The sequence below is a fragment of the Zootoca vivipara genome, chromosome 2, assembly GCF_965207765.1.
Source record: "Zootoca vivipara chromosome 2, rZooViv2.hap1.1, whole genome shotgun sequence".
NCBI lineage: Eukaryota > Metazoa > Chordata > Lepidosauria > Squamata > Lacertidae > Zootoca > Zootoca vivipara.
In genome coordinates this window covers 114448797-114472251 of record NC_142584.1, presented here as the reverse complement: position 1 = coordinate 114472251, position 23455 = coordinate 114448797, and the positions used below count along the sequence as shown (strand labels likewise).

The window sequence follows — 23455 nt, the reverse complement described above, 5'->3', positions numbered from 1 at the left end:
ACCCTGAGCTGGGGGTCCTGCCCGCTGCCAACCCCCACTGCTGACAAGCAACACATGCTGAGAACAGCAGGAAAGGTGGGCAGCACCAGGTGAGCAAAGGGTTGTGGCTGCTGCCGCCACACAAGAAATGCGAACATGAGACTCTGCCCTTGCCTACAGGGATCTGGCTGTCAGAAGTTTTCGGAGGGAACCCCCTACAGCACACAGAGGAGCATGAAAATCAGCTGCTTTTGAACGTTCTGGACCCAAGCGGGATGTTGCTGGCCTCTAGCTTGTCTGCACCGTCTTCTTTATGGGCCCGATGTGGGATCCAGAGACACTATGGCTAAATGTGTCCCTAGATGCCTACACACTACTTTCCAGCCCCTTCCACACAATCCTCTGTTAAAAACCAACCATCGTTACAAATGGGAGGGGCCCAAGGCCACATTGGGAACCCAAGGTATAAGCTGACATGAGTGGCCTTTTTGTCTAGAACAGGGGTGGCCAACTCCCAAGAGACTGCGATCTACTCATAGAGTTAAAAACTGGCAGTGATCTACCCCCTTTTGGGGGGTTCAGGTCAAGGTTGTTGAACTTTTTCTATGAAGGAAAGCCCTGTTTTTCTGGGGTTCAGGTCGAAGTTGTTGACCTTTCAGGGAGGAGGAAAGCCACATTTTTGGGGGGTGCAGGGCAAATTTGTTGAGCTTTTTTTTTAGGGGAGCTAAAGTTTGGGGGGAGCCAGTGATCTACCAGTGATCTACCACAGACATCCAGTGATCTACCTGTTGGACGTGCCTGGTGTAGGCCATGAGTAGGCAAACTAAGCCCCGGGGGCCGGATGCGGCCTAATCTCCTAAATCCAGCCCGTGGACAGTCCGGGAATGTGTTTTTACATGAGTAGAATGTGTCCTTTTATTTAAAATGCATCTCTGGGTTATTTGTGGGGCATAGGAATTCATTCATTTTTTCCCTTCAAAATATAGTCTGGCCCCCCACAAGGTCTGAGGGACAGTGGACCGGCCCCCTGCTGAAAAAGTTTGCTGACCCCTGGTGTAGACAATGCTAGATGGACCCAAAGGGTCTGGCTGACTCTGCTTTTAATAAGACGGCTATTCCAGCCTGTTTGCTCGCATACCACCTCTGTGCTGGGAAACTGCCCCACAGCCCCCAATGGGTTAAACGCATAGAGCTGTGTTTTGCAGAGAGGCCCAGGGAGCAGCCAGCCAATGCTGTCCCTTTTCCTGCCAGGGAACTCGGCTGCAAAACCATGGCTTCTTTCTGCAGAAGGTCAGAGAGGTGAGTGCAAAGCTGTGTTTTGGGGCAACGAGGGAGGCGAGCCAGGAGGGAAGAGGAATCGGCAAGGAAAACTCATTCAGGTGGTTTGGAAGCGGTGAGGGCGTTTTGACATGTACGGAGTCAGACTGATGGTCCATCCAGCCCCGTATTGTCTGCACAGGCAGGCAGCAGCCCCCTGGGGTTTCAGGACAGCCCTGCTTGGGGATTGACGCTGGGACCTTGTGCATGCAGAGCAGGTTCTCTGTCGATTGCAGCCCATGTCTCTCTATACTGACACATACAGGAACCTCCTCCTCCTCCTCATATATATTTTGAAATCATTTCTATTTGATTTTACAGATATAAAATTATAATAATCCAAATGCATATCCATATATAGAGATTAATCTGAATCTCAAGATTTCCCCCCACCTCCTCCACGGGTCCTATTGTCAACATTTACAGCTGCATATTATTTCATAATTTATATTTTATATCAATCCATGTTAATATCCATGGTATTATTTGTTACATTGCAAGTGAGATTGAAATCCTGCTCATGTTTTCATCTGCTTGCAGTGGTCTCCTAAATAAATTATCATTTTTTCCCCTGTTCTTTTAAAAAAAGGTTTTGTCCTCTGGGTTCCTGAATTTTCCAGTCAGCTTTGCTTGCCTTTCTTCTCCGGTGGGGAATCATAGAGGTGTAAGAGACCACAAGGGCCATCTAGTCCAACCCCCTGCCAAGCCGGAAACACCATCAAAGCATTCCTGACAGATGGCTGTCAAGCCTCTGCTTAAATACCTCCAAAGAAGGAGACTCCACCACACTCCTTGGCAGCAAATTGCACTGTCAAACAGCTCTTACTGTCAGGAAGTTCTTCCTAATGTTTAGGTGGAATCTTCTTTCTTGTAGCTTGAATCCATTGCTCCGTGTCCGCTTCTCTGGACTTTGTCTTCTTTCCATTTCTGGGCTAGTAACATCTGAGCACATTATTATTATTATTATTATTATTATTATTATTATTATTATTATTATTATTATTTTATTTATTCCCCAGCCACTCTGGGCAGCTTCCAACATATATAAAACATAATAGGTTAAAAAAGGTAAAAAGTAAAGGACCCCTGGACGGTTAAGTCCAGTCAAAGGTGACTATGGGGTTGCAGCACTCATTTCGCTTTCAGCCGCCGTTTCTCCACAGACAGCTTTCCGGGTCATGTGGCCAGCAGGACTAAACCACTTCTGGTGCAATGGGACACCGTGACGGAAACCAGAGCACATGGAAATGCCGTTCACTTTCCCGCCACAGTAGTACCTATCTATCTACTTGTGCTGACATGCTTTCGAACTGCTAGGTTGGCAGGAGCTGGGACAGAGCAACGAGAGCTCACTCCATTGCGGGGATTCGAACTGCTGACCTTCTGATCGGCAAGCCCAAGAGGCCACCCGTGTCCCCTATAAAACATTATAAAACATTTTTTAAAAAACTTCCCTGTACAGTTTCCATATACTAAGTCAGACCATTGGTTTCCCTAGCTCAGTATTGTCCACACTGACTGGCAGCAGCTCTCCAGAGTTTCAGACAAGAGTCCTTTCTAGTCCTACATGGAAATGCTGAGGGTTGAACCTGGGAGCCTTCTGCATGCAAATCATGTGTTCTGCTGAGCTGTTAACCTTTCCCTTTTTCTCAGTAGGGACAAAATTTAGCTATTTCTTGATCCCCAAGTAAGGCAGATAATACACAAAGTGTTACCTTGCTCCCCGCATCCCCTTCCACTCCTCTCGCACCTGTGATATACAAGATAAGACCCACATAGCAAGAAAGGAACAATTCACTAATTGAGCCACCAGAAACCAACTCTGCAGCTCAAACCAAAACCATAAACAGACTGAGCAACACAAATATAAATTGCTTCAGAATCTTGGCGGAATAGAACCGCTTTTATCTGCTGTTGAGGAGGTGCCTGGGAAATGTGCTTAATACCCCTGCAAGAACCTACTAAGCCTTTTCAGCTCAGTCCCGGAACATCTGCTTGGCATGCAGAAGGTCGCAGGTTCAGTTCCCAGCAAAGGAATGCTTTGATGGTGTTTCCTGCTTGGCAGGGTTTGGACTGGATGGCCCTTGTGGTCTCTTCCATCTCTATGATTCTATGATTCTAACTCCAGTCAGGGTTGAGAGAGAAATCCTACTGCTAGCTCAGAGGTGAAAAGAACATAAACTCACTACCAGAGAAGAATGGCAGATCAAGACTATGCTGAAATGGCTAAAATGACCGGAACGATCAGAAATCAGGAAGACGAAAAATTTAATAAGAAATGAAGGAAATTTATAATTTACCTTGGAGAATACTGTAAATGGTTAAAATCATTAGCGGGATTGCAATAACACTTATAATGTAACGAGAACTATGGAAATAAATAAATAAAATGTCCAGTAGCACCAACTTTGTTCTGGATATAAGCTTTCGTGTGCATGCACACGAAAGCTTATACCCAGAACATACTTGCCGTAGTTGGTCTCTAAGGTGCTACTGGATAATTTTATTTATTTATTTCGACTGTGTCAGGCCAACATGGTTACCTACCTGAACTATGGAAACTATGGAAATATAAAGTTTTTGATTAAAAGATGCAGGAGAAAAGGTTTAACAATGAGGGGGAGGAGGGATGTCTAGTGATTTGTGGGAATCTTGTACTTTTGGAATGTGTTGTGGTATGATTGTAATTCTTAATATGTAAAATCAAATAAAACAATTTGGAGGGGGAAGGAGAGAAATCCTAGAGAACTACTGCCAGTCAGTGCAAACAGCACTGAGGTAGTTAGACTGATGGCCTGACTTTCTATGTTCCGAATGTTAACACAGCTCTTAAAAATAAAATAAAAATTCTTCAGGAATAATCTTCCGTCTTTTGCCTCTGCGAGGTTTGTCATTGGATTCAGGACAGGGTCATTGCCAATGGAGCTTCTTGCCTCGCACCAGATTGAGTGGCTGAACCGAACGAAGCCGGCGACTGAAGACATGGTTTAGGAGCTGTCACATTCTGTGCGAGAGATGGCACAAGGGATGGACCGGAGTAAAATTCAAGCTTTGCCGAATCGGGGCGCAGGTCCGGGAACACAAGCAAAGAGGCAGGGCGGAGCAGGACCCCAATTGAAGAAGGGGCCTGGCAGAGTCCAGCGGGAGGTTATGGAGCCGTTCCTGACAGCGAGGCAGTCAGCAAACATGGGATGGAGTGGCCCACGCATGCCAGAACTTGCCCCACGGGAAGATCCCAAGCCTTGCCCGCTCTCTACGGAAAGAACGCACTGCGGCAGTGGCAGCCCTGAAGGAGACAGCGCAAACAGTCTCCTGGCAGGCCTGAGCAGAACATCAGAAGAGGCCCACATGGGTTTGGATTCTGGGGGAGCCAAGGAGGAGCCCCGGGAAAGAGACACCGTCGCCCTGGAGATGCAGCGGCTGAACTTCCGTCAGCTTCGCTACCAGGAGGTCGGGGGGCCGCGGGAAGTGTGTAGCCATCTCTGGTACCTCTGCCACCGGTGGCTGAAGCCAGAGAGGCACACCAAGGAGCAGATCCTGGAGCTGCTGGTCCTGGAGCAGTTCCTGGCCGTCCTGCCCTCGGAGATGCAGAGCTGGGTCAGGGAAGGCAGGCCGGAGACCTGCGCCCAGGCGGTGGCCCTGGCAGAAGGTTTCCTGGGGAGGCAGCAAACGGGTGAGAAACCCAAAGAGGTGAGGGCATTTATTTCTTTTCTTTTTTGAAATAATTTTTATTTGATTTTACAAGTATAAAGATATAACAATCCAACTAGAGACACCCACAGTTAAAGATCCCTTTGAATCTCTGGGCTTCCACCTTCCCCTCCATGGGTCCTATTGTTAACCTTTTCTACTGCATATTTTTCAGTAGTCCATATTTTATATTACTCTATTGTTTCCATAATACTTGCTGCATTACAAGTGTTATTTCTAATGTTTTTATCTGCTTACAGTGGTCTCCAAGGTAAATTTTAAAAAATTCCCATTCTTCATTAAAGTTTTGGTCTTTTTGGTTCCTGAAGTTTCCAGTCAGTTTTGCCATTTCGGCATAGTCCAGCAGTTTAATTTGCCATTCTTCTCTGGTAGGGACTTTATCTTCTTTCCATCTCTGGCTACTAGCATCCGTGTGGCTGTCATCACAAACATAAAAAATCTTCTCTGCTCCCTTGGAATGTCTGTACCTATAAATCCTAATAAAAAAGCCTCTGGTTTGGTTGTTTTTACAAAAGTTAATTTGAACATTTTTTTCACCTCATTATATATCATTTCCCAGAATGCTTTTATTACCTTACAAGACCACCACATATGATAGAAGGTGCCTTATTTTTCTTTACATTTCCAGCAAATATTTGTACCTGTCTTACACATTACTGGGAGTCAGATATGAGAACATTTCTTTCTAAGCCGACCCTGGCAGCATTCAAAGTTTGTGATAATACTGCATTGTTGCCTGCTGGATTCCCAAACAATGTGTTGTTCTTTGTGGGATTCTCAAAAACAACGCATTGTTGTTTGCCGGCTTCCCAAGATGAATCTGATTGGTCACTGTGGGAAGAGAAAGGTGGACTAGATGCACCCTCCTTTTGAGTAGCCCATCAGAGGAGCAAAGGTCCAGCCTTCTTTCCGGCACCCCCTCCCCCTTTGCCCAGTACTTTTCCATCCACCCTGTTGCCTTTCTCCAGCTGCCTTGACCCGGTTGTGTCCTCCTGGTTGTTTCAGGTAGTGCCTACGAATCCTGCTGCTCCTTCAGAGGCCAGAAAGAAGCTGCCACGTGTAGTAGTCAAAGAAGAGGTTGGCAGAGGTGCATCCTCTTTGGGTAAGGCGGAAGTCCTTGGTTGCCTGGAATGCAGGCTTCTTCCTGTCCCGGGTCCCTAGAACAGGAGGTGCCCATGTGATGTCTGTGGGCGCACAAACCTTCAAACACTTTCCCTGGAGGCTGCAGGGTCAGCCCCAACAACTGAACTGGGGCTTGAAAGAATGTCCTATTCTTCTTTGGGGATCACTCGCATCCGAGTAAGATTGTCTTCCATGAACACGGTCTTAACAGTGAGTCCGTAAGTGACTGTGGAGGCCACTTCTGGATCCACACGTCCTTCCACAGTGGGGACATAGGTTTCCGGGCGGGAATTGATCACGGTGAGGGTTTGCCAAGCGTGCCTTCCTCTTAGCATGTTTTCCCCTTTTGTTCTGAGTTTGAGCATCTTCAAAGCCCATTACACCTTTGGTAAAGGTAAAGGCTGTTCTAATTTTTAAAGATTTGCCTTGAGATTTATCCCATTGCATTCAGTGCTTGGAAGGAGCTAGGCCACATTCAGACCATAAATTTTAAGCGCTATGATACCTCTTTAAACTGCCATGGCTCCCCCCCCAAAGAATTATGGGAGCTGTGGTTTGTTAAGGGTACCGACAGTTGCTAGGAAGCACCTATTTCCCTCCCAGAGCTACAGTTCACAGCGTGCTATAACTATCAATCCCTCCTCACAGGGGACTCTGGGAACTGTAGCTCTGGGAGGGGAATAGGGCTCCCCTAGAACACTCAGCACAACCACAAGAAACTCCAGCTCCCAGAATTCTTTGGAGGAAGCCATGGCTGCTTAAAGTGCTATGGGGGGGGGGGGACACTGTGGTCTAAACCACTGAGCCTCTTGGGCTTAAGGATCAGAAAGTCGGTGGTTCGAATCCCCAAGACGGAGTGAGCTCCTGTTGCTCTCTTCCAGCTCCTGCCCACCGAGCAGTTCGAAAGCATCCCAGTGCAAGTAGATAAATAGGTACCACTGTGGCGGGAAGGTAAATGGCATTTCCGTGCGCTCTGACTTCCGTCACGGTGTTTCCGTTGCACCAGAAGCGGTTTAGTCCTACTGGCCACATGACCCGGAAAGCTGTCTGTGGACAAACACCAGCTCCTTCAGCCTGAAAGCGAGATGAGCGCCGCAACCCCATACTCACCCTTGACTGGACTTAACCGTCCAGGTTACCTTTACCTTTTTTACCTTTTTACTTTAAAACTATGGTGTGAATGTGGTCTCAGTTTTGCCCCTTGTGGAACTCAGCAGAGAGAGGAAGATAGGGAGAAATCTTGTGTAATTCCCAGAGTGGTTCACCGATCAGCCCCTCGTCACAGGGAACTGGGAATTGTAGGCCACAGAAGGAAGCCCTTAAAGAAATGTGGCCCCTGGACTGCAAAACTTACCCCACCCTTGTGATAAAAGTATTTCCTCAACCCCCACTATGGATTTTTGTGTCCCCCCCCCTCTTTATGGACCAACACAGCTTACTTGGGACACTTACTAAGAACCAAGTTTATCTGCAACAATTATAATGCCAGCTACAACTAGGGTTGCCAGACTCAATAGAGGACAGGACTTCTGTGCCTTTAATTGCCCTGCTCTCTTTTGAGTCTGGAAACCTTAAAGAGAAACCAGCAGACCCTTTGCTTGGAAATTAAACAAAGGGTCTGCTGGTTTCTCTTTAAGGTTTCCAGACTCAAAAGAGAGCAGGGCAATTAAAGGCACAGAAGTCCTGTCCTAGAATCATAGAGTTGGAAGAGACCACAAGGGCCATCCAGTCCAACCCCCTGCCAACCCCCTCTATTGAGTCTGGCAACCCTGGCTACAACATAAAACAACAATTCAAAGCAAGCTCATAGTATGAAGCTATACTAAACCAACATTAAACCACTCCCTACCAATTCACTGCAAACCATTCATCTAGATTATTGTTGCTTTCCTCTCCTTTAGGTGACAGCTGGCTGAATCAGCAGGAGGGTAATCCACAGCGGGAATGGCCAACCCAAGTAGACCCTCATTTGCAATGTCAGGATAACAAAACAGCTTTCCTGCCTTATTCAGAGACAAAGATGGGAAGCCACCCGGAAGACAGTGTGAATGATCCTGAGAGAACCCCTGGGGATTTTGTTGAGCCCACAAACCAGCAGATCCCTCCCAAAGGCAAGAAGCAAAGGACTTGCGGCATCTGTGGGAAGAGCTTCAGCCGCAGCACCGGCCTGATCGCACATCAGAGAATCCACACCGGGGAGAAGCCGTACGAGTGTCCTGACTGCGGGAAATCCTTCACATTGAAGTCAAACCTGATAGCCCACGAAAGGACACACAACGGCGAGAAGCCGTACGGGTGCCAGCAATGCGGGAAAAGCTTCAGCGTGAGCTCGCAGCTCATTAAGCACAAGAGGACTCATTCGGGGGAGAAGCCGTACAAATGCGCGGAGTGCGGGCAGGCATTCCGCCAAAGCTCGCACCTTAAAAACCACCAGAGAATCCACACGGGAGACAGGCCGTTCAAGTGCTCGGACTGCGGGAAAAGCTTCAGCGTGAGCTCAGACCTGATCCGGCACGAAATCTCACACACAGGGGAGAAACCGTACCAGTGTCCCGACTGTGGCAAGCGCTTCTGCAACAGTTCGCAGATTATTACTCACCGGAGAGTCCACACGGGGGAAAAGCCGTACAAATGCCTGGAGTGCGGGAAAAGTTTCACTGTGAGCCAGCAGCTCAGCAGGCACCAGCGAGTCCACACAGGAGAGAAGCCATACAAATGCCCCGAATGCGGGAAAACCTTTGGTGTCAGCACACTCCTTACGGGACACCTGAGAATCCACACGGGAGAAAAACCATACGAATGTTCGGAATGTGGGAAAAGCTTCAGGCTGCGCTCAAACCTTATTGCACATCAGAAAATACACATCGCAAGGAAATCCTAGACACTTTTAATGTATGTGTGTGTGTGTGTGCATGCTTGCTGGGGGAGGGATTAAATTTTGAATTAAGTTGTCTACTTTTTCACGAGATAATCATACCTTGGTTGCCGAATGCCTTGGAACTCGTACGTTTCAGCTTCCAAACGATCAAAAACTGGAAGTGAGTGTTCTGGTTTTCGAACAATTTCCAGAACCTGAATGTCCTGTGTGACTTCCACGGCTTCCGATTGGCTGCAGGAAGTTCCTGCAGCCAATCGGAAGCCGCAGCTTGGTTTTCGAACGGTTCTGGAAGTCGAATGGACTCCCGGAACACATTCTGTTCCGGAACCAAGCACTACTGTATTTGCATACGGGATCTAGAGTTGCCATATTTTGAAAAGCAAGAAAATGAGGATGCATTTGGCAACTTCTACTTTTAACTCTGCATCTCTGTGATAACTCTCATCATGAAAAAGAGGACGTGTCCTGGAAAAAGAGGACATATGGCAACCCTACTGGCGGCCTGATCAGATCTATAGAATGGGGTAGCCAATGTGGGCCTCTCCAGAGGCTGGATTTCATCTTCCATCAGCCTTGGCTAGCACGGCTCAAAGTGAAAAAAGGATAGGCATTCTAACTTAACAACCTCTGGAGGGAGACACATTGCTACTCCCTGCTCTAGAGCCGCGTTCTTCAATCTTAGGTCCTCAAATGTTGTTGGACTACAACTCCCATCATGTTCTTCGGCCAAACTGGCTGGGGATGATGGGAGTTGTAGTCAAACAAGAATCAGGGGTCAGCAACCTTTTTAGCAGGGGGCTGGTCCACTGTCCCTCAGACCTTATGGGGAGCTGGACTATATTTTGGGGAAAAAATGAATGAATTCCTATGCCTCACAAATAACCCAGAGATGGATTTTAAATAAAAGGACACATTCTACTCATGTAGAAACACGCTGATTCACACACTGTCAGCGAGCCGGATTTATAAGGATCCAGCCCCTGGGCCTTTGTTTGCCTACCCATGAACAAGATCATTCTCATGTGTGTGGGTTTTTTTTTTAAAAAAAAATACTGGACAGGAATTTACTCTCAAGGTGACCTCCTGCGTTAGAATAACCCCCTCAATTTACTTGTTTTTAAAATGTCTTCACTGAAAGGTGTTTTGTTACATGAGTGAAGGGAGAAGGCATAAGGGGACCCCATTGCAAAATACAAGCATAGGAGGTTTGTCAAAGCAGCATGACCATCTTCTGAACAAACCATTAAGAGAATTATTGGCCGTGGAAATGATTGCACCAACCTGCTTTGTGAATATTTGTGTGCATCGATCCACCGAGTCTTGAGAACCTAGCGGTCACCTGCAATAATTTACCCAGTGGCCGTATCTCTATAGGAGAAGTGGGATGGGCTGTGGGACACCTGCCTTGTGTGCAGAAGGTTCCTACCGGTAGTTCAATCCAGGTAAGGGCTGGGGGAGTTTCCCTGCCTGAAACCATGGCGAGCCATTGCCAGTTTCCTGAAACGGGGCTGAACTAGATGGAAGAAGGGTCTGGCTGAAGGTCAGGCTGCTTCCTATGTTCTTGCCTGGATAGCTCAGTTGGTTAGAGCAGGCATGTCAAACCTGCGGCCCTCCAGATGTTTTGGCCTACAACTCCCATGATCCCTAGCTAGCAGGACCAGTGGTTGGGGAAGATGGGAATTGTAGTCCAAAACATCTGGAGGGCCACAGGTTTGACATGCCTGGGTTAGAGCATGGTGCTGATAACGCCGAGGTTGCAGGTTCAATCCCCATATGGGACTCTTAAGGCCTCGTTTACCCCATACAGTTAAAGCAGCATCCTATTACTTTGAAGAAAAAAATCATGGCTTCTCCCAAAGCATTCTGGGAGCTGTCATTTGTTCAGGGTGCTGAGTTTTGTTAGGTGACACCCCTGTACTCTTCAGAGAGCTACAGTTTCCAGGGATGAGGGACAGATTCTTAAACCACTCTGGGAATTGCAGCTCTGTGAGGGGAATTGGGGCACCCTAAAAGGGCTCTTTAAAGTGGTGTGATGGGCCCTATCTGCACTATGCACTTAAACATCATACCCCTTTAAATAGTCCTTTTCATAGAATTGTAGAGTCGGAAGGGATCCTGAGGGTCATCTAGTCCAACCCCCTGCAATGCAGGAATCTTTTGCCAAACATGGGGCTCGAACCCATGACCCTGAGATTAACGAGTCTCATCCTCTACCAACTTGGGAAAAGCTCTTGTCTATAACCTCAGAGAGCTGCTGCCAGTCAGTGTTGACAGTACTGAACTAGGTGAGCTAGTGGTCTGACTCTGTAGATCAGGCATTCCCAAACTCGGCCCTTCAGATGTTTTGGAACTACAACTCCCATCATCCCTAGCTAACAGGACCAGTGGTCAGGGATGATGGGAATTGTAGTCCCAAAACATCTGGAGGGACGAGTTTGGGGGTGCCTGCTGTAGATGTTTCAGTTAATTGGCAAGAATGGCTAATATATGCAGATCTATTAGGTGACGTGTGGGGGACCCTTTGCCGTTCCAGATGTTGCTGGACCAGCTCCCGCCAGTGTGTGTCTTTTTAAATTATTATTATTCCCTTGGTTTCATGGCTCTGAATGCTCTGTCGATGCTGTGAACTTCGCAGAACACTGGGAAACATTATAAAAACTTTATATATAAAAAAGCCTGTTTCTCTGTTGCTTTGCTCAGCTGCCAAGATCAAGTGGATGAGGAAGATCATGCATTTTTGCTTTGTTTTTGGAATTTATTTAATTATTTGTGTGTATACATCCATAAGAACACGAGAAGAACCTGGCTGGATCAGGCTAGTGATTTATTATTATTATTATTATTATTATTATTAGGCATCCATCTGCTGACTGAGTTGCCCCTGCCACTTTGGACGGCTTCCAATCAATTAAAACAGTGGTTTTCAACCAGCGTGTCGTGGCACCCTGGAGTGCCTTGAATGATGGCCAAGGACAACACTGGCCTCTGTCCAGGGGGTGTTGGCTGCCAGGAGCTGAGGTACATAGCTGCCAAGTCTCCCGCTAAAAAATGCGGGATCAGCAGCGGCGCGGCACCGGAAGTCACTTCTACGCATGTCCGGAAGCAACTTCTGGTGCCGGCACTGCCCGGTTTCCGGTGCCCAGACATGGGCAGAGCGGCACCCGAAATGGAGCCTCCCTGGCAGGTAGGAAATCCGGGGGATTTCCGGGATTTTTTTCTATTTGGGATAACAGCGGGAAACGGATTAAAATCCGGGGATTTCCCGCAAAAAACAGGAGACTTGGCAGCTATGCGTGAGGTAGCCTCAGAGTAAGCAAGCAAACTGGCAAGGGGCCTTTGCTGTTGGGAATGGACAGAAAAATCTGAGGCCCTTGTGGGGCAGTGTGAGGAGGCACCTCTCTTTTGGGGGGGGGCGCAGCTCAGAGACCAGGGACAGCAGCAGTGGCTGCCCAGAGGACTCCCAAGGAGAGGGGAGAGGAGAAGAGGCCTAGGGAACACTCCACAAGGGAGGGAGTTCGAAAAGGGGTGAGGGGCTGTGGGCTCTGCATGCAAGGGGTGACACAACTGGGCTCCTGAGCCCCACAGCGGAGCCGCAGAAAGGATGTACGTAGCTGGTCAAGGGAGCCATGGACCCAAAAAGGTTGAAAACCTCTGAATTAAAACATCAAACACAGTAAAACGTCAAACATGCATGTGGGAAGTTACAAGCTGGATCTGTGTGCAATGGCACTTTGCCCACCTGTGATTCCCATTAAAGGTAAAGGGACCCCTGACCATTAGGTCCAGTCGTGACCGACTCAGGTTGCGGCGCTCATTTTGCATTATTGGCCGAGGGAGCCGTACAGCTTCCAGGTCATATGGCCAGCATGACAAAGCCACTTCTGGCGAATCAGAGCAGCACACAGAAGCGCCATTTACCTTCCCACTTGAAGCAGTACCTATTTATCTACTTGCACTTTGGCGTGCTTTTGAACTGCTAGGTTGGCAGGAGCTGGGACTGAGCAACGGGAGCTCACCCCGTCGCGGGGATTCAAACCGCCAACCTTCTGATCGGCAAGGCCTAGGCTCTGTGGTTTAACCCACAGTGCCACCCGCATCCCTGTGATTCCCATTACAATTCTTTAAAAAAATTTTTAAAAAAAAATATAAAATCTTAGTCTTAGGGTCCCTGTGGCACTTGCCAATCTGCCTCGCTATAAACCCCCCATGTCTTTTCCAATGCAATAGCTGCAGCCTGTACAATTTATTTTTGCCATTTTCAATTCCACATGCAATAACTGAAAGAACAGAACAGAAAACACAAGAGGGACATAACAACAACAACAATACTCCACCCATCTGGCCGGGTTACCCCCCCACACACACTCTGGGCGGCTTCCAACACGCATTAAAATACATTAAAATATCACAGATTAAAAGCTTCCCTAAACAGGGCTGCCTTTAGGTATTTTCTAAATGTCAGGTAGTCTCTTTGAATGTCTCTTTGACCTCTGATGGGAGGGCGTTCCACAGGGCGGGTGCCACTACCGAGAAGGCCCTTTGCCTGGTTCCCTGTAGCTTTGCTTCTCGCAATGAGGGAACCGCCAGAAGGCCCTCGCCGCTGGATCTCTGTGTCCCCTCCCTGCTTTTGGGGATCCTCATATGATGATTTCCCCTCTACATCTCCTTCTCCATTATTATAAATCCTTCGTCAATCCATACTTCAAAATTTTTACAGCAGGCTTCCTATCAAACCCACTGATGGATGTGATTATTTGCAATCGTTTCTCAATTAACCTTCCCCTGTTCTTTATTAAAATGTGCCTCTTCCTGGTTTCTAATTCGTCCTGTAGGGTTGTTGGGGTTTGTTTGTTTGTTGCCATTTCAGCGTAAATTCGTCAATTTTATAGCTGCAGCCTGTGCAGAAAGGTAAACGAGATTATTTTGGGAGTTAAATCGGGAGAGAGGCTCTTCTCCTAGAGAGGATGCGGAGCGCACACAAGAGAGGAAGTTGGAAGCGTGTGTTGGTGCGCTCCTGCCCAGCTTTCCCCACCCCGGCAGTGCAAAGAGTAGAAGGGGGTGGGAGCTCCTTCCTGCACCGCCTCCTCTTGGGTCGGCTCTCCTGGGTTGCTCCTCTAAATGTGAATGCAGCTGCTGCTGCGTGCCTGCTTTGATGTCTCTTCGGGTGCCACGGGGTCAAGGCGGGTGAGTTTTGGCTCTGCGCCTTTGCGCATCTCTTAGCCGCGCGTTCTTTTGGTGCTGCAGACGGGTAGAGAGGGGACCTTATCCTCTTTCCGTCTGGTTTCTCACACCTGGGGGCTGGGTGTGTTTGGAGACTGGAGAGGAGAGCGCCTGAGAGTGCAGAAGGTCAGGAACAGAGAAAGCAGCCCCTCCAGGAAAGGCAGAATCAGACCCTTGGTCCATTTAGCTCAGCGTTGACTACTGACTGATAGTGGCAAAGTCTCCTGGGTTTTGGACAGGAGGCATTCCCAGAGCCACTTGGTGTGGTTGAACCCGAAACTTTCTGCATGCAAGGCAGATCAGATCCTCTACCACTGAGTCATGTATGGGACTTGGGTGACACTGTGGTCTAAACCACTGAGCTTCTTGGGCTTGTGGATCAGGAGGTCGGCAGTTCAATTCCGCACGACGGGATGAGCTCCCGTTGTTCGGTCCCAGCTCCTGTCAACCTAGCAGTTTGAAAACATGTCAGTGCAAGTAGATATATAGGTACCGCTGTGGTGGGACGGTAAATGGCATTTCAGGGCGCTGTGGTTCCCATCACAGTGTCCTGTTGCGCTAGAAGCGGTTTAGTCATGCTGGCCTGGTCACATGACCCAGAAAGCTGTCTGTGGACAAACGGCCTCGGCCTGAAAGCGAGATGAGCGCCGCAACCTCATAGTCACATTTGACTGGACTTAACCATCCAGGGGTCCTTTACCTTTTACTTACCACTGAGTTATGTCCCCTTTCCAAGGAGGGGAATAAAAAAGGGGTGGTGTTTGGGTGGGTGAGAGTTCCCATGTCACGATTATGATTATCATTGAAATCACCTTTTGCATCTGGCTCTGTAGAAGGCAGTTTCCTGCGTTCTTATGATTTGACCAAGAATCATAGAACTGGGGAGTTGGAAGGGACCTGAGAGTCATCTAGTAGAACCATGTGCAATGCAGGAATCTCAACTAAAGCATTCATGACAGATGGTCATCCAAACTCTGCTTAAAAATCTCCAAGGAAGGCAAGCCCACCACCTCCCAAGGGAGTCCATTCCACTGTCAGACAGCTCTTGCTGTCTGAAAGTTCTTCCTGTTGTTGAATCAGAATCTCCTTTCTTGTAACTTGAATCAAATGGTTTGCATCCTGCCCTCTGGAGCAATAGGGGTGGGGGGAGCCTGCTCTATCTTCCATATCCAAGCCCCAAAGGGGAAAACATTGACTCTTTTTACCAAGAGAGATGCTGAAAGGAAAAAACAAGAAGAAACATTTCCATATGTGCTGTTAAATTCTGCCTTTCTGTCTCTTATTTTCCCTCAGGGACACCGGCTGCCTTCTTGCAAGTTCCAGTTAATTTTTTTCTTACTGTTTCGGAGCTCAGAACCTCTCTGTTCTCTGTGATGTGATGTGTTTCTGTTTTGTTCTAGGGCAGCCAGAAGATGGAATTATTTCCCTGTGAAAATACAGGAGCTGAAAATTTGAGAAGTAAATAGTAGCCACACGGATGTGAGGCCATTGTTTCCCTGAGAGTCAAAATGGCGGTCAGTCAGGCTGAGTTAGAGCAGGGAATGCAGACAAAGGTAAAAACAGAGGAACAAGACCCAGGTGGATTTGAACTCAGGGTAGAGTCCGTGGGGGGGGGGATCCTCTTGTGATCCTGAGGCCAGCAACAATCTGGATTTTCCAAACTGGGAAATGCCGGAGCCATTTAAAGAAGAACCAGGCGACAAGAGGACTCTGCCATGTTCAGGGTCTCAGGAGCTCCTCAAGGCAGTGAGATGTCTTCACTCGGGATGGGAAAGCCCAGTAATGCAGGAGCCCATTCTGTGGCGTAACACAAAGGCTTTTCCGGCCTCCTTGGATGGCATGACGAACGCTAACCAGTGTCCCCAAGACGTGCCAAAATTCCTTGGAGCGTTACCACAGGAATATGGGAAGCTGGACGCCAGCAATGGGGAAGACAATTGGAAGGCGAGAGATGAGACCCAAGGAAGTGAGTCTGCTACCCTAGACATGGAGTGGAAACTCTTCAGGGAATTCCACTACCAGGACGTTGACGGGCCCCGCGAGGCCTGCAGCCGCCTGTGGCATCTTTGCCATCACTGGCTGAAGCCAGAGAGATCTTCCAAAGAGCAGATCCTGGAGCTGCTGATCCTGGAGCAGTTCCTGGCCATCCTGCCTCCAGAGATGCAAAGCTGGGTCAAAGATGGCTGCCCAGAGACCTGCGCCCAGGCGGTGGCTTTGGCTGAGGACTTCCTGGTGAGGCAAAGAGAAGCCGAGAAACCAAAACAACAGGTGAGGGCGCTTCATCAGGATGTCCCAAATGTTGCAGGCCCTGGGGGCTGGGGCTCATTGGAACTGACAGGGTGGAAAGCAGGGAGGCCACCAGTAGGAGGAGCCAGAGCCAAGGTAGTCTACTTTCAGAGCATCCATTTGAACAGCCATTACTTCCCCCAAATAATTCTGGGAGCTGTAGTTCGTTGGGAGTGGTTAACCATTAAGATATCCAATTCCCTTCACAAAGCTACAATTCTCAGAGTTTCCTGGGAAGAGGGATGGGTGAGTGTTAAATCACTCTGGGAATTGTAGCGCCAGAAGGGAAATGGCCTCGGCCCAGTATATCTGAAGAAGCGTCTCCACCCCCATCATTCAGCCCGGACACTGAGGTCCAGTTCCAAGGGCCTTCTGGCAGTTCCCTCCCTGCGAGAAGTGAGGTTACAGGGAACCAGGCAGAGTGCCTTCTTGGTAGTGGCGCCTGCCCTGTGGAACGTCCTCCCATCAGATGTCAAGGAAATAAACAACTATCTGACTTTTAGAAGACATCAGAAGGCAGCCCTGTTTAGGGAAGTTTTGAATGTTTGATGTTTTACCGCGTTTTTAATATTCTGTTGGGAAACACCCAGAGTGGCTTGGGAAACCCAGCCAGATGGGTAGGGTATAAATTATTATTACCGTATTATTATTATTATTATTATTATTATTATTATTATTATTATTATTAAATGGGGGAGGTCATTCCTATGGAGAGGCCAGAGGTTCCCCACTCCTCCATTAGTCCATGCTTGTTTTTATTAATAATAATAATAGAAATAATTAATTTTACATCAGCCAACATGCAGTAGTAGTGCTGAACCAACCCTTTTGCTGTATTGTCTGTTATGCTTCTTTGCCATTTCAGGGGCTGCTGCTGTCGGGAGGCACAGCTTTGAATTGCACTCCGGCAACAGGGATGACATCGGAGGCTGAACAGATGCTGGTGGGCTCAGAGGCTAAAGAGGAGGCGGAGGACCAAGGCTGTGCCAGCATGCTAGGTGAGGTTTTTCTTGTGCCTTGATCAAAAGAGTCTGGGGCCTGTGTAGTCTGGCTGTCAGAGACTGGACATCGGAGGAGGAATGGTGGAGATCGTCCTCTCCCCCTTCTCCCACACTTCCCAGAGAAGAGGGAGATAGTATAGATTTAGAACAGTGGTTTGCAGAAGGTCACAGTTCAGAGGCTGCAGAGGGTAAAAGCTGGGGAAGATTGGGAGAGGAGCAAGAGGAAGAAGAAGCACCAGGGGAGAGACAGCTGACAGACTCAGTTTCTTTGGAAAGCATTCCTGACCCCCGCTCTCCCAGGATCCGGTGGGCATTGAGAGTAGGAGAGCAGAGAGCTCAAAGGCAGAAGGCACAGATCAGCCAACACAGGGATGACATATAATAGGAGAGACGGAGGGGGTGGGGACTTTACTACACTTCTCTCTGTGAATATTGAATAAAATACCTTGGTAAGAGCTTTTTTGTGTGTCCCCCCCCCCATAGGACGCACCTGACCGTAAGACACACCTAGTTTTTAGAGCAGGAAAACAAGAAAAAATATATTCTGAATCACACCCTCCTCAAAAACAAGCACAAATTCTTACCTGAATAACAGCAGCTTGTATATACTGTATCCCAAGGGAATACATTTTTTGCATACCTTCAGCTGTACATAGATATACATGTCATGTTCAATGCTATATGTCACTTACATTTATAATCATATTGTACTACTTTGGCTATGTGTTTAATAAAATATTGAATTCTCGCATTGCGAAAAACAAAGATTATGGTGAAAAGTGAAAAACATGAATTGCAAAAAAACCTAGAGCTTACAGAACAAAACCAACTTCAGATATGAAATCAGCATTGAAAGAACATATAAGAACAGCTGAAAAATCTCATGCAACAGAAAATGGGGGGGGGGGTTGCTCTATAAGACACACAGACATTTCCCCTTACTTTTTAGGAGGAAAAAAGTGTGTCTTATGGAGCGAAAAATAATAGAATAATAGAGTTGGAAGAGACCACAAGGGCCATCCAGTCCAACCCCCTGCCAAGCAGGAAACACCATCAAAGCATTCTTGACATATGACTGTCAAGCCTCTGCTTCAAGACCTCCAAAGAAGGAGACTCCACCACACTCCTTGGTAGCAAATTCCACTGCCGAACAGCTCTTACTGTCAGGAAGTTCTTCCTAATGTTTAGGTGGAATCTTCTTTCTTGTAGTTTGAATCCATTGTTCCGTGTCCGCTTCTCTGGAGCAGCAGAAAACAACCTTTCTCCCTCCTCTATATGACATCCTTTTATATATTTGAACATGGCTATCATATCACCCCTTAACCTTCTCTTCTCCAGGCTAAACATACCCAGCTCCCTAAGCTATTCCTCATAAGGCATCGTTTCCAGGCCTTTGACCATTTTGGTTGCCCTCTTCTGGACATGTTCCAGCTTGTCTGTATCCTTCTTGAACTGTGGTGCCCAGAACTGGACACAGTACTCCAGGTGAGGTCTGACCAGAGCAGAATACAGTGGTACTATTACTTCCCTAGATCTAGATGCTGTACTCCTATTGATGCAGCCCAGGATTGCAATGGGCCAGATCCTCCTCTCTGTCCCCACAGGCCATGTAGACAGATGGACAGGCTTTTTGAGACTGAGGGATCAAAACCGTAGATGGAACTCGAAATGCATCTGCAGCTGATGGAAGTTCTGAATATTTTGTTTCTGCAGGTGATGGACGGAGGACCGAGAACAAGGAGGAGACTCCTCTGACGGAAAATCCTGATCGGTTGCAGCCTCCAAGCCAAGAAGGGGGGCGCCCTGAGAGGCGAAGGGGAAATCATCCGGGAGGGAGCGCTGCAGATTCTGTCCTTTATGCCAGAAGGAAGGAGGCCTTGGAGAAAAACATCCAGCAGGGACTCCTCAAAGACGATAAACGACACAAGTGTGACGTGTGCGGACGAGGGTTCAGTCGGCCCACGGGTCTCACTGCGCATCAGCGAATCCACACGGGCGAGAAACCCTATAAGTGCATGGAGTGTGGGAAAAGCTTCAGTTTGAAGTCAACCCTCGTGGCCCATGCAAGGACCCACACGGGCGAGAAGCCGTACACCTGCACGCACTGCGGGAAAAGCTTCGCCGTGAGCTCAGACCTCACTCGACACTACCGGACCCACACGGGAGAGAAACCCTACAAGTGCTTGGAGTGCGGGAAGTGCTTCTGGCAGAGCTCCTCGTTCGGCAGCCACCTGAGGACCCACACGGGAGAACGGCCCTTCCGGTGTTCGTGCTGCGGGAAGAGCTTTGCCATGTGCTCGGACCTCACCAAACATTACCGGACCCACACCGCGGAGAAGCCGTACAAATGCTCGGACTGCGGGCGCCGGTTCCGGCAACACTCCTCTTTTGCCAACCACCTGAAAAGCCACCGCGGAGAGCTGCCTTTCAAATGCTCCGACTGTGGGAAGTCCTTCAGCGTGAGCACATTCCTGATCAGACACGAGAGAATCCACACAGGGGAAAAGCCGTACCGGTGCTCGGATTGTGGGAGGAGCTTTGGGCACAACTCTCAGCTCATTTCGCACCTGCGCGTTCACACGGGGGAGAAGCCGTACAAGTGTCCTGAGTGCGGGAAAAGGTTCACCGCTAGCTCTCTCCTCCGGGGACACCAGAGAATCCACACCGGTGAAAAACCGTACAGTTGCGGGGTTTGCGGAAAGACGTTCAGCCTGAGGTCCAACTTCCGCAGGCATCAGAGCACTCACACGGGGGAGAAGCCATTTAAGTGCTTGGCCTGTGGGAAAAGCTTCATTACTAGTTCAGATCTTCTTGCACACAAGAGAACCCACGCAGGAAATAAATTGTAGATATGCACCAGGAGGTGGGCTTATGATCTTAATACGGTGGTACCTTGGTTTTTGGACGTCTCCATTGCCGAACATTTCAGTTTTCAAACGCTGAAAACCCAGAAATAAATGCTTCCATTTTCGAACACGCCTCGGATGTCAAATGGCTTCCACTGCGTGTATCTGTTGTTTTTCACAATTTTCTCTGTTGAATTGGCAGGACGCCCTTTGCGCCTCAGTTTTTGAACATTTTGGAATGGTCTTCCCGAACAGATTACGTTAAAAAACCAAGGTACCACTGTATTGTTCAGAGCTTACGTGTAGCAGAAAGGTGATAACTACTTTCCCAAGTTGGTGGGTTGTTGAGTTATTTCCCCTTCTGAGAATGGGGCTGTAACGGGTTGCTTCCAAGCACATGGCGAGTAGGAGGCTCAGAAAAGCACTTTGCTACTAGCAGATCCATGGGCCTGGAGACTGGCAACAAAGACTAATGACTAATTTCTTCTGAAACAGCACTTTGTGTTAACGCTTCCCCCCCCCCCCCGGATCGCCTGTTTCGTTTGTGCTATGAAGAGCTGGGTAGCTCAGTCGGCTAGAGTTGTGGCGCTGATAATGCCAAGGTTGCAGGTTTGATCCCCATAAGAGACTGCTGCAAATTCCTGCATTGCAGGGGGTTGGACTAGATGATCCTCGGGGTCCCTTCCAACTCTGTAATTCTATATGAGTTTACTTGATGGAGAGGTTTAGGTGTGCATTCTGCTGAACCACTGGACAAAAGAGCTTCTGTTGCTCTGGCCAGCTCCATTCAAGGCTTGAGCTCCACAAAGGAAGAGTGATGAGTAACTGAACCTTGACTTTGAAAGGCTGCATAAACCATCGTGTCTGAAATGAGCCCAGGTGAGGCTCAGGCTGGCTCACCCTTCCCCTCCCGTGTCCTCAAAAAGACATAAGAGGAGAACCAGGATCAGGCCAGTGGCCCATCTTGTCCAGCGGCCACAGAGTTTCCCTGGGAAGAGGGACTGAGTGTTAAACCATCCTGGGAACTGTAGCTCTGTGGGGGGAATAGGGGGACTCCTAACAACTCGCAGCACCCTTAGCAAACCACAGTTCCCAGGATTCCTTATGGAGAAACTGTGGCTAAACAGTGTGATGCTGCTTTAATGGTATGGTGTAGTTGGAGCTTTGAATTTGTTTTTAGATGTTTTTAGGTTTTGCTTTTTTTTAATTAAAAAAACCCAGTTTTAATTTTTATTTTTATTTTCTATTTTATCACAGAAGTGTTTGCCTCCCTGGGCTCCTCTTGGAGGAAGGACAGGATATGTACCAATAAATAAAATAAATCAAAAAGAGGGCACTGTGTTGGCTAATATTTATTTATTTTATAAAATCCGTATACAGTACTGCTGTGTCATTCATATATATACAGTGGAACCTCGATTTTTTAATGTAATCCGTTCTGGAAGACTGTTCAACTTCCGAAATGTTCAAAAACCGAGGAGCAATGGGCAGTCGGCAAAATCCATTGAGAAAAAAAGAAAAACATGCAGCGGAGGCTGTTTGACTTCCGAAGAGCATTCGAAAACGGAAGCAATTACTTCCGGGTTTTTGGTGTTCGGCTTCCGAAACGTTCGGCTTCTGAGATGCTCAAAAACCGAGGGAGCCATTCATCTTACTTCCTCCTGAGTAAGGGCTGCTGCTGTGGTGTTTTGGTGACAAGAGCCTGACAAAAACATCTGGAAGTCACCAGGTTGAGGAAAGCTGGCCTAAGCCATTTCAGGGTTAAAAGGTCGGTAGCAACACTATTTTGAATTATGATTGGAAACTAATTGGTACCGGTAACTAGGACAAGTGTAGGGTGAAGCGGTGAACAATTTTAGACCTCTGTGTAGGCACAGGTTTTTTTAAGACAGCCAGGTATATTATTTTTGTTTTGGACAGTGCTTTGAATGAACTAATTCGGTTTAACGAAGTTCGTGGATTTAGTTCAAAAATCTCTGATCTACCTTAGAAAAGTAGTTCCCATAAAAGCCGCGTGAACTGAACTTGAATTACGTTCATACTGGGGCAGAACATTGAACAACTTCTTGCTCACCTTCAAGTTCATTCCCCTTACGTGTTTTTTTAACCCTTTAGACTCTATTCCACTCTGTGTGTGTTTTCACATTTGCTTGGCCTTCTTAAATACATTTTTTTGACTTCAGCACAGCCGCTTGTAACATTCTGAATCCTGGGGGCGGGATTTTTGTCTGAGGATCATTTGGATTAACTTGAATTGTGAACTGAGTATGTTCTGAACTGGTAAAGCTAGCATATTGTTCTCTGGCTTCTTGCCCTTGGCTGACAGGCATGGGACAAAGGCCCCCTTCCTTGAGCTCGCTATAAAAAACAAATAAATCCTTGGCATTCAGTGCTGGGCAGCCACCACTTAAAAATTTCCCAGAATGCTCTGAGGCAAACACTGAAACAGGGGGCATTGTGGGGAATTTTAAACAGTGGTCACCCACCGCTGGATGCCAGGAATAATTACCCACAATGTTCTCTCCTGAGCATTTCTATGTTCTCTCCTGAGCATTGTGGGAAAATTTCAATAGTGCCCCCACCCCCAAAATGCTGCCTCCATTTCTATGCAAGAAATATGAGCTGAAGGACTTTGGGATTGTTATATTCCGGAATACAGTCGTACCTTGGATCCTGAACAAATCGGCTCCCAAACAATCGAAAACTGGAAGTGAGTTCCGGTTTTCAACGATTTTTGGGAGCTGAACGTCCGGCGCAGCTTCTGCGGCTTCTAGATGTCTCCCGAGCTCCTTTCCAACTCACCAATTCTTTGATTCCATCTCTGATATTTGATGTATGTGGGGAGATATTATTCTTGGCTAACTTGAGATTATTTAGCTGCGACGTTTTAAGATGTTTTTTTAGAAATCTTTCTACTGTTTCTGTCTGTGTCTTTTCACATGCCGGCCTGGAGTCCTTGATGAAGGAAAGGTGCAATTAAAATAGAAAAGAATAATAATAAAAATTAAGGCTAACAGGGGCTGAGATGTCCGTCTTCTGCCACTGTTGGAGGCGACATGCCTCTGAATATCATGCAGAGCCTCCAAGTGTCCGCT

General features: G+C 47.7%; 2 protein-coding genes across 6 annotated transcripts; both read left to right on the top strand.

The window, feature by feature from the left end:
* Positions 1-95: 95 nt before the first annotated feature.
* Positions 96-9081, top strand: LOC118080231 (uncharacterized). The gene is made up of 4 exons (XM_088663947.1): positions 96-1278; positions 4182-4986; positions 6013-6109; positions 8031-9081. The coding sequence occupies exons 2-4, from the start codon at positions 4312-4314 to the stop codon at positions 9008-9010; spliced, it is 1752 nt and encodes a 583-aa protein (XP_088520073.1). The 5' UTR covers positions 96-1278; positions 4182-4311; the 3' UTR covers positions 9011-9081.
* Positions 9082-11668: 2587 nt separating this feature from the next.
* Positions 11669-21692, top strand: LOC148687111 (uncharacterized). 5 transcript variants are annotated; one of them, XM_088663861.1, is made up of 5 exons: positions 13468-14191; positions 15628-16495; positions 17379-17430; positions 17485-17511; positions 19228-21692. In XM_088663861.1, exons 2-5 carry the CDS (start codon positions 15896-15898, stop codon positions 20361-20363), a joined length of 1815 nt encoding a protein of 604 aa, XP_088519987.1. In that variant the 5' UTR covers positions 13468-14191; positions 15628-15895; the 3' UTR covers positions 20364-21692. The 5 variants fall into 5 exon arrangements, with proteins under 5 accessions (XP_088519984.1, XP_088519986.1, XP_088519987.1 ...); XM_088663858.1 differs by lacking the exon at positions 13468-14191 and adding an exon at positions 11669-12191 and having other exon boundaries at positions 17379-17511; XM_088663860.1 differs by lacking the exon at positions 13468-14191 and adding an exon at positions 12214-12764 and having other exon boundaries at positions 17379-17511.
* The last annotated feature ends 1763 nt before the right edge of the window (positions 21693-23455 follow it).

Excerpts from the sequence above, each read along its gene's own strand:
- LOC118080231 (XM_088663947.1), top strand. The coding sequence starts at position 4,312 with ATGGCACAAGGGATGGACCGGAGTAAAATTCAAGCTTTGCCGAATCGG. Across the intron at positions 4,987-6,012 it reads CGGGTGAGAAACCCAAAGAG|GTAGTGCCTACGAATCCTGC; the intron begins GTGAGGGCATTT and ends TGGTTGTTTCAG. Across the intron at positions 6,110-8,030 it reads CAGAGGTGCATCCTCTTTGG|GTGACAGCTGGCTGAATCAG; the intron begins GTAAGGCGGAAG and ends CCTCTCCTTTAG.
- LOC148687111 (XM_088663858.1), top strand. The coding sequence starts at position 15,896 with ATGCCGGAGCCATTTAAAGAAGAACCAGGCGACAAGAGGACTCTGCCA. Across the intron at positions 16,496-17,378 it reads CCGAGAAACCAAAACAACAG|GGGCTGCTGCTGTCGGGAGG; the intron begins GTGAGGGCGCTT and ends TTGCCATTTCAG. Across the intron at positions 17,512-19,227 it reads AGGCTGTGCCAGCATGCTAG|GTGATGGACGGAGGACCGAG; the intron begins GTGAGGTTTTTC and ends TTGTTTCTGCAG.